The sequence below is a fragment of the Gymnodraco acuticeps genome, unplaced genomic scaffold, assembly GCF_902827175.1.
Source record: "Gymnodraco acuticeps unplaced genomic scaffold, fGymAcu1.1, whole genome shotgun sequence".
Taxonomy (NCBI): Eukaryota; Metazoa; Chordata; class Actinopteri; order Perciformes; family Bathydraconidae; genus Gymnodraco; species Gymnodraco acuticeps.
In genome coordinates this window covers 75,084-85,556 of record NW_022989912.1, presented here as the reverse complement: position 1 = coordinate 85,556, position 10,473 = coordinate 75,084, and the positions used below count along the sequence as shown (strand labels likewise).

Below are 10,473 nucleotides of genomic sequence, written 5' to 3'. Positions count from 1 at the left end.
AAATTGATGATGCCCTGAAGCAGAACACAGCCTTGTTGGATTGAAGCCCTTTTCTAACTGTTACACAATTAAAAAAATGAAACATGCTTTATTAAATCAAACATCTTACAGCTAAAGACATCTGAAGCTGAATGTTGTTTTCACAGAATAATCAGATCTCAAATGCCACACAGTAGTCCCTTTGTTTGATGCCTGAAACATGCATTGCACACAGATAAAGAACCCAGACAGCGATAAAATCAAATATACCTATCAGAATAATCTGGTTTACTTGGCATAATAGTATCTGATGTATTGCATTATATTCAATAAGAAAAATGATCACCTTTAATACTTGTAACAACACTTTATACAGTTATGTACAGTCAGGAGCACTGAATCAGTAACCCAAAACGTTTGTTGTTGCTGCTACTGTTATTTTGACATTAACTAATAAGAGGCACAACTCTCTTCAACCACCACACATACAGTATGTAGGTCCATTGACACCGTTTCTTGTCTACTTTTTCGTTCTATAGTATGGGACAGTATTTGCCACATCTCATTCGTAGTCTGTCAAGGGAGTCCTGTGCCTGCAATACATTCCCTCCTCCACTAGAGGTCGGTATTGCCATTGTCCCAGCTGAGGACTCCCCCTCAGGATGGACTTTTCTGTCTGGATATTTAAACTCAACTGATGCAAATGAAGAAAGACTACCATTTTTTCTGGTCCATGTTCTGGAAGTGTCAATTGTTGGTGATACCCTGAAGCCTCTCCCTTTGTCACTGCTTGCATCTTTCCCCCTACTTTGTTCACTGAAATCCTCCAAAAAGGGGTCAGAATCGCTTCCGTGTGGCATGTTGTAGTAGGTGCACTTTGGAGTTAGAGGCTTCGCCATCTCCTCGAGCTCTGATGAGGAAATGGCTGCAAGAAGGTCTTGCTGGGACGGGACATCCTCGCAATTGTTTTCGTCGCCTGTGTCGATAGATGTGCTATCTAACTGACCGTACATTCCCAGCGAGACTGGAGGAGATTTTCGGATGAGGTGATTCTCTTTGAGCAGCCATCTACCTTGGTCGATCAAAACCCCTTCAGGTGAGTCCTTCTGCGGCGTGGAAGACATGCACTCTGCGACATTATCGGCGTCGACCTTCTGTGAGCTTCCAGCACTGAAATACGACAGATCCTCCTTTGAGTTTTTACTGCCTGAGATATCAGAGGATGAACTTCCCAGACTTTTTATTTGAGAATTCGGCGAAACTTCTATATTACTGTCAACAGAAAGGTTGGAGTTGGCTCCCTTGACATGTGTTCTCCCCTCAGGGGTGCAACCTGGAGAAGCCTCTTCTCCGCTCTCTGTGACAATATCTACCGAATCCTGAGTTTTATATCCACCACTCTCTGACGATTCTGGCCTGTAATCGGACAAATCTGAGGTGGTCGGGGATGGCAGACGCTTTAAGCCATATGAAGGATCCTTGTTATATATTGGAACAACAGTTTTAGTTTGTGTTACTCTAGCATTATCTGGCTCTATCCGGATTTTCCCCAGAGTGTCGTACGTGAATTTAAGTGAAGAGCACTGCAGGGCATTGTTAACAAAGTCAAGCAATTCCTGTGATATCTCCACTGGGTGTCCCTGAGGCTCCCCTCCCTCGTCGGTTTCAAGTTCATGAACAGTGTCTGTCCCATTACCTTTATCATCCTCACACTGGCCCTCAGAGGAATGTTTGTTTGATGATTCAGTGTTAGGTTCTGTTACCTTTGAATCTACATGTGCTTCATCACAGCTACTCTGCGACAGCAAACACGAGGCCTCCTCTAGTACGTTTTTACAATCTCTGTCCGCAGCAATACTGTCTGCTTCATCAGTAGCATTTTCTTCCTTTGACTCAACCCCCTCATGTACCGCATTACTATCTTTTTCTTCATCATCTTCCCTCTCCTCTTCATCTAGCATTTGCTCTGTTCTTATATGTTCTTCAATCTCCTCCACAACATCTTCCTCTGATTCTTCCTCAAGACTAGTTTCTTTTAACTCGTTCCTGCTCTCCTCACACTCCTCACATGTTTCTTCCTCACCATCCTCCACAGTCTCTTGACATCTATCTTTTTCCCCCTCATCTTCCTCCTCATTGTTTTCCTCACTTACCACTTCGATGTGGTCCTCTTCCTCATCTTTTCCCCTAAACACATCATCATATTCCTCCTCCTCCGCCCCCTCCTGTATAACCCCCTCCTCTACATCTTCCACAGTAACTGAGTCTGTTGCTTCTTCTTCTTCTTCTTCTTCCTCCTCCTCCTCCCCCCTCCTCCTCCTCCTCCTCCTCCCCCTCCCGTATAACCCCGTCCTCTACATCTTCCACAGTAACTGAGTCTGTTGCTTCTTCTTCTTCTTCCTCCTCCTCCTCCTCCTCCTCCCCCTCCTCCTCCTCCTCCCCCTCCCGTATAACCCCCTCCTCTACATCTTCCACAGTAACTGAGTCTGTTGCTTCTTCTTCCTCCTCTTCCACCATCTCTTCAAATCTATGTTCTGCTTCCTCTCCTTTATCTGACTCCTCAATAACCCCATCTGCCTCTTCTTCAATCTCGTCCCCTTGCCTCTCTTCAGTTATCCATTCCTCCCCCCTCTCTTCCTCATCAACCCCCTCCTCCTCTTCCTCTGTCTCCCCTTCACCCTCTCTCTCATCTGTTTCCTCAACAGTATCATCCTCTCTTGTTTCTTGAATTTCTTCTACTTCCTCCTCATCCACTGTCATATGGTTCTCTGTCCCTTCCTCTACTTCCTCAACATCTTCCTCTGAACACCCTTTTCCCACTTCTGATTCTTTCTCCTCTTCATCACCCACTGTCGTCACTGTCCCCACTTCTGCCTCGTCCCTTTCTCCCTTTTTAGTGTCTTCACTGTCATAATCTCTGTTATTTGTGAGCTCCCTCTCCTCCTCTACTTGTCCCTCTTCCTCCTTTTCTTGGTCTGTTAAGTGCTCACCTGTCTGTGATGTTTCTGAGTCTTTATCAGGTTCTTTCTCTGACTTGGTTTTCTCCTTGGCATGTTCAGAACATGCATGATCCTGTTTTCTCTGAGAACTGTCCTCAGCTATGGAGTTAGTATCAGGCTCTGGTGATTCTTTTGTTACATTGTTGCATTCTTGAACAAATTGTTCAACATCCTCCTCAGAGTCTGACTGTTTTCTTTCATTTTCTACAAAAGTGCTCTCCTCTACAGGGTAAAAACATTTAGTTTGGTGGATTGTTGAAGAAATCTCTGCTCTGAGGTCTTGTGGCATATTCAACTCATCCATTAGCTCTTCAATATCTTCGAACGCATCCCCTCCTTCAGAAGAAAGATCCAGCGCAAATTCTGTTTCTGAAGCTTTGACAGATATTGGTTCACTTTCTAGTCTTTCTCTCATAATCTGGAAATCCTTCCAGCGTTCTCTGAAAGTAGAAGATGTTTCTGCTGTGCAGATCCGTCAAACTTGCCCTCTGCCCTCCCTCGTCCTCGGTAGCGGAAATTATTTGCAGTGACTCCAACATCAGCAAGGCCTCCGAGGTGCTCGGTTGGTTGCCATCTCTCGGCGCAGATGTTATTTGGTTGTCTCGTAGAGTCATCACTGATAAGAATGATACAAAGGCTTTACATGACGAGCCAACACTCCAGCCACATGTTTTGAGAAATCAGGAAGACTGCTGGACCTTTCTAGGTTGGATGTTACGTTGGTTTCAGATGCACTTTTGAGGCAGTGAATCGAAGAGTAAAGTTCCCGCAGGAGAGGTTCTATGTGTGCCTTTGTGTCCAAACCCTTGGGTGTTGATGAAGGTGATTCATTGTCAACTGTTCCGAGGATTGCTGCAGATTTGTTTGGTCTCAATCTGTTCTCGTTGGACACAAGATCGACTCTAACACTGGGCATTGAAGCACACAGCCCTCTTAGAGGTTTTTCATTGCACCGCTGAGCTGTAGCTTCATTCAAATAAGGTACTGATAGACAAGAAACTGACTTCTCGATGTCATCACTTGGCGATGTATTGTACTCATCTGGATTTGCCTGGCATTCATTCTTTTCATCGGAATCAGAATCATCGCCGATCTGAAACACGACCTTTGCCCGAGGCTCTGTGAGTTCCTCTTCAGGGTATGGCACAGGGTCTGGGCTGACTTTCTCTAACCAGTTCTCCACATATTGGTGGATTTCAGTGGGTGAAGGACTGACAGTAGGTACTGAAAAACTCTCATTTACCACTAAAGACTTTTTAGATGATGGTAAGTTTTTTTCATTCATGGATTTTGCCTTGCTTATTGTCTTTCGGACTGGCACCAGTGCTTTCTTTGGTTGAAAAATGGCTGAGATGTTCTTTTTCATTTGAGGCCTCACAGTTGGAGTATCTACATTATGGCCATTAAATTTAGCAGCTGTTTTACTTATGTTTTGTCTCTTAGGTGGGGTCTTACTCACATTTTCATTGTCAAATAATGAAGCTTGCTCTTTCCCAGGCTTTGTTTCACCCTTACCCACTTTCTTAATTTGAGGCTTTTCTGTTCCTTTACTCTTTTGTCCACTTTTAGCACTTTCTGATGAACTCTGAGTATTTCTGACCACACTTGTATTGCTGCTCTGCTTGTCTGTAGATGAATGTTTGCTATCTTTTGGGGGGCTAACTATGCTTTCTTTTAGCTTTTTGTCCGAACCAATTGTTGACGTGGAACTCCTCGGATTCTGAGCAGTCTTTCTTGTCTTTTTCTTTGTCTCTCTTTTAGGAGTATTGCCTTTTTTTACTCTATCGTGTATTTGGGAGTTTGTTGCAGTCATCTCACGTCTTGAAGTTATTGGCTCTGAAGACAATGATAACATCTCCTCTTTCTGTCTTTGTTGTGAGTTAGAGGTGTGTGGCTGCCCGCTAAAATCAATATCACAACCATTGCTGGATGACGGTTTGCTTTCTGCCTCTGGAGGAGAGCCATGCAAAGGCCCACCGTCTGTGCTATATTCGTCATTTGCAAAATAGTTGTCGTAGCAGGGTTGACTCTCATAAATATGCATCACAGTCTCTGTAACCTCCATCCCGTTACTCTGTATCTGAAGCACCTCGGCTACTCCTGACGAACTGATGGAGGAGGGCGAGCCCTTGCTGCTTGCTTCTGAAGACTTTCTTTGCCTAGGTCTTGGAATTAGCCTGTTGCTGCTGCTGCTGCTGCTGTGTTTTAAAACGCAGTACTCCTCCGTCGTCTCACCATCAGCTGTCCTCTCTATGTAGGAATAATGTCCCATGGTGTTTTCCTGAACTCCCGATTCTGTCACCGTCTTTACACTCTCAAGAGACGCTCTCTTCGTAACGCGCAGAGGACCTGGTGTAAGAGTTCGTTTGAAACCAGTTCTTCTAAAAGCCGTGGAATTGTAGCCTTCACATCCTTGCTCATCATTAAAGCCAACTCCCTTTCCAATCTTAGAAGTATGGTTCTTCTCTTTTGATTCATCTTCACTGACGCTAGAGGACTCTTTGGCAACGATGTTGTTTGAGTCAGGTGAGCTGTTGCCCAGCTCAGATACCGAGGCACTAACTGTCCCATTCCTAAGGCTTGAGCGGCTGAGCGTTGTAGTCCAGTGGAGCATCTCCTCTTCTTTAATAGTCAGTCGAACTTTCATCTCCACTGTCATGCTGCCGTCTTGATTGACACAGAAAGACTTTTCAATGTCATCATCATGAGGTACAATGCCAGTATGAGAGTCATTATCAGCCATCCCATCTCCACATTTGTCCTTGGATGTGGGATGATGTTCGACCTCTGTTTCAAATGATCGGTTGTGCTGATTCAAGGGACCGTTTGTGCTTCCATTTATGGACTTGTTTATCTGGTTGACAATATATCTCTCTGATGATAGCGAAAAATTCCTTGAGCCTCTTCCACTCGAGAAAGATTTGTTGTTGACTTTGGTTGAAGGTGTTTGTGGAAAAAGGGGAGAGACAAAGAGACGTTTTGTTAATTTGTATAATAAAAACACCATAGCGTTTTCATATTGGTTTGTTAGTAATATTTTAGGAAAATTTTTACTTTTTAATTTACTTTTAAGGGGTAAATTATATCTGACATCAGTACAAATAAAACCAACATCTGTCGCAATTTACCACAATAAATAATATATGGTTTTTTTCTCAATTTGAACAACTATAGGACTATCTTAGTTAAAGGTTCCCTATTATTATTTAGCAGAATAGGTGACCTTTAAACAGCTTTGATTGGTTTATAAGATGAATGTACATGTTTTAAAGCATAAGAGTGGTGACTTGCAATTACTGTCTAAACGATCCCACCGTATAATAACCACAGGGAATTTTACATAAAGATTGTAATATGTCAATTGACTGATTACAACTCACCAGTTCCGGGCTGCAACGGTTCCACGGGATCAATGTACATTATTTGAGCCATCTGGCCAGCTCCTTGAGAACTGTAGTTTCCTAATCTGAAAGGCTCACTGCCTGCTGCTACAACAACTCCAGAGCACAGGATAAGTCCTGCAAGACCATCAATCTGAAAAAGGAACAGAAACACATTTTTAAATTGACTTATATATTGCACTCAGATAGAAACATATTGTTGGAAAACAAACAAAATAAAAAGACCATCAAAGACAACGAGGTATTTCTGGAGAAATAGGATGCTTTTAAAGGTTACTAAGACTCATGAGCTTAAGCAGGAAAAGGCTTCCTGTTAAAGGATACATCCTGGAAAAAGGGATTATGGAGTAATAACTCACTAGGAGGTAGATTCTGATAGCACCTTATAGGACTGCTTAGAATACTGTAATGTTTAAAGATGTTATAGTTTAAATTAAGAACATAATAAATAAGGCGGTTACATGTAAATTAACTGAGTATCACACACTACAGTAAGCTCAGTCAATCTGCTTATAGCTTGACAGACTAGACTATTCTATTTTAGTAACCCAGACATTTACATAATATAGTCTTAAATCCCCTTAAATAGAAAGTACATTCAAGGACAACAGCTGAGGTGCCATGGATTCTCATGGCAAGGTGCTAATTGAAAATAAAAACATAATAGTAGTGATGTAGCTAGCTGAAATCATAAAAAGTTATTGTGTTTTGATTTCAACTGGCAGAAAATGTGTTCACATTAGCAAACAATCTGGTTGAGGTTTCATTCATGAATTTCTACCAACCTCTTTTCCTCCTTTTCGGTTGAGGGAGGTCAACAATCCTTGCCACTTTGAGTAATCCAATCAAATCTCAAGGATTTATTTTAAATCTACTAACTAAACCTGGAGCCTTTGTTGTCGTTCACTCAGAATAACATCACATTACTGAAGCCAAAGGGGCTCCAACATCAGGCTTACTTGGACTTGATAAAAAAACATTTAGTTAAATACCAGTATGTGTTTTTTTTGCAGAGAGTAGGGTGAGAATATGAATATTAAAAAGCGATTTACACGACTGGGACATGAAACACTGCCTTTTGTGGATTATTAGGTTATTGAAGTCTCAGCCATGCATCACTTTTTTCTGTCCCCTGGAAACTAAAAAGTGTTTTTTTCTCAAATGTTTTTGTGTGTTGTTAAATTGGTGAACAGGTGAAATGTTTGCTTGTGTTTTCTTGATTTGCAATGCATTCAGCTCAGGGCCACCGTGCGAAACAGCTCTGACTGCCTCTGCCTCTGCCTCTGACTGAAGGTAACACAATCCTCCTCTAAACACCTCTAAACCTTACTGATTCCCCCATTGTGTCTTATTTTGTTAAAAAAAACATTGGAAAACTAACAATTTGTAGTACACTGAGTGGTGTGAATGACGTAGCTGGTCGCAGTAACTTTGTGGAGTCTAGTTGTTTGCCTGTTTATCCTAAACTAAGCTAACAGGCTGTTAGTTCCAGCTTCATGATGATTGGAAATATGACAAGTATCTATCTTCTCAGCTAACTCTTGTCAAGAAACCAATATTTAAGCAAATATTTACCAGTAAAAACGTAATACAGAACAGGTAAAGAAATACCAATAGCTCAAAAGAAGCTGTTTAATTATCATTGATGATCCACGATCACTTTCCCTTTTCAGCTTTCCATGTACTTACTCTTCTGCCATCCGTAGAGAAGAGTTTCAGCACTGGGAACAGCAGGCTCTGGGAGAGGTAGTCGAGTAAAGCATCGAATGTTGGTGCTGTTTTTCTCTGCAACACGATTGTGCGTTTAACATTGGGGTCCTTATTTTTGATGACCACAAGCCTCTTTGGTGTCCGAACTGTGACCCTCTTTGGGACAATGTTGGTGACAACATCATTTCTTCTTCTTAACGGAACAAGCCTGGATCCTTGTCGCCTTTTTCGCCCTGCGCTGGGGGGTCTGGTGGTATTCCATGGTACCTGCCGCCGGTTCACTTCTTCCAGGTTTATCGGCTTCACCCGTCTCTGGTCAGAACACACATACGATCCCCCGTCATGTAAGTCATCTAAAGTCTTAACCACAGTGGTCCCACGAGGTGTGGTGATGTTCCTCACTCCAAATGGCAGAGGCACTTTTTTTGACAGAGCATCCAGGAGGGCATCAAATGACTTGAAGGTGCGGGCATTGATGACCATGCGATGCCCACTGAACTTATAGTCACCGCTTTTGTAGAAACATACTCTTTTAGAAGCTGAGGGGTCAGAGATTGGCTGCAGGGGTCTAAAGGGTAATGTCTGCCCACTGCCGGAGGATCCTTCCTGGGCAGATGTCTCCTGGGCAGGAGGCTCCTCAACAGGTGTGGCGCTCATATTGAGTGGGGATGGCTAGTAATTAAGATAAAGGAGAAAACGAATTAGTTTGTGTGCTTTGTTCAATGCATGTACTATTATGCTATAGGTAGAGTAATGAGTTATAGAGTATTAGGAAGACTTTAGAGCTTGTCTACTCAGTAAAATGCAACCACTTGACTTAAAGGTCCCCTATTGTTTTTCATCAATATATTCAGGTGTTAAGGTGGGCGGGGGTTACCTTGGTTGGTTATTGGCTAATGGTTAGACAAGCCAAAACATCGTTATGACATCATAAAGTGGCCATAATCTGATCAGCTCATTTTCAGACAGGTTTTTATAGAAATGGATCAGGACAAAAAGAGAGGGGGTCTTTTTTCCTGAAACTTTCAGAATCTCTTTACACAGAGGGGACACATGCTTCTGTATAGAAGACAGGAAAAAATGGATTTTGCATAATAGGTGACCTTTAAAGATCGTCCAGTTTGTTACTCCATTTTCTTTCGGATTTTATTAAGCTAACGTTGTAAAAGGTCAGATTTCCATTTAAATTCAGCATTTTTAAAATAATCAATAAAGTAAATCAAAAATGTAGGTGCTTATAAAATTAGAACTAGGAAAAACCCCAAACCCCTCAGCTAGAAGTAAAATATTATGACTGTATGTTAAGATTCAGTCAATGAAGGGCTATCATCATCTCTGAATGGTAAACAGACAACACTGTTGTATTCAGCCTATATCTACTGTTTGTTTAGGAACAAAGTAAACTAGCTTATGCTAAATAATTGCTGTCATACTGAGTGGTGTTTAAATGACATTCATAGTATATACTATAGTAAACTAAATAATAATTGCACAATGATATTTAAAGCTGCCATGCATATATGACATGCAATTTTCTGTTACAATGCAATATTTGATTGTTTTGGTTATTGACATTATAGTTGTATAATATCATTAGTTCTAAACATTGCACTATAAAAAAGAACACCATTTGTACATTAAGAGATAACAGGGGTACTATGTTGTTTATCATATATTTTCATAACTCGCATTAATAAACAAAAAGAAAAAAAAATACTTAACATTGTATTAAATACTAAATAATGTTTCAATACAGGTCCTACATCAGTCATTTAAAAGTAATAATAACCCTTTGTTACTTTGAACCACACAAGAAGTAACTAGATACAAACAGATTTAGACGAAGGCCACACACAGGAAACATAGCAAGAAATCTGACCAAATACACCATGTAGATCTTTTTTTTTAAAACTAACTTGTAAACAAATATGTCAACAGAAATGTAACAGATAAGACTTACCGTGTTTTTCACATTTCACCTATATTATAGTCGATAAAACAACAGCAAAGTGAGCACCCGTAATTCCTCCGAGTGCTCGGTGAAAGCCTCTCAGCGGCGTTTGAGGGCTATTTTTGGACATGCAACATCATGACCAATTTGCCTAATCTTTGCTCACACTTTATCAGCATATCAAGAATAACAAATGAGGGAGTGATTGAACTTTTTTCAGTTTAACATTCAATCATAAATTCATGGTTATATTGTTAATATTGCATATTTTTCTCTTTTGTTATTTGCTCTAAAAGATAAAGTGAGACAGTATGGGTGAAAAGGATTAGTGAACAACAGATTAATTAAAGAGAAGAGTATGGAGACAGTGAAAGTTAATAAATGTATATGAACTTTTGAGATAAAATGAAGTATCTAAACAGAAACCACGGGT

The 10,473-nt window shown here is 41.1% G+C and overlaps 1 protein-coding gene across 1 annotated transcript; it reads right to left on the bottom strand.

Annotated features, from left to right (window-relative positions):
- On the bottom strand, window positions 1-10,139 carry LOC117541007 (oxygen-regulated protein 1). Its single transcript, XM_034208043.1, is given in 7 exon segments — window positions 1-2,292; window positions 2,294-3,435; window positions 3,437-3,633; window positions 3,636-5,909; window positions 6,359-6,512; window positions 8,069-8,761; window positions 10,050-10,139. Coding segments are annotated over 6 exon segments (6,225 nt in total). The 5' UTR covers window positions 8,747-8,761; window positions 10,050-10,139; the 3' UTR covers window positions 1-512.
- Window positions 10,140-10,473: the final 334 nt, after the last annotated feature.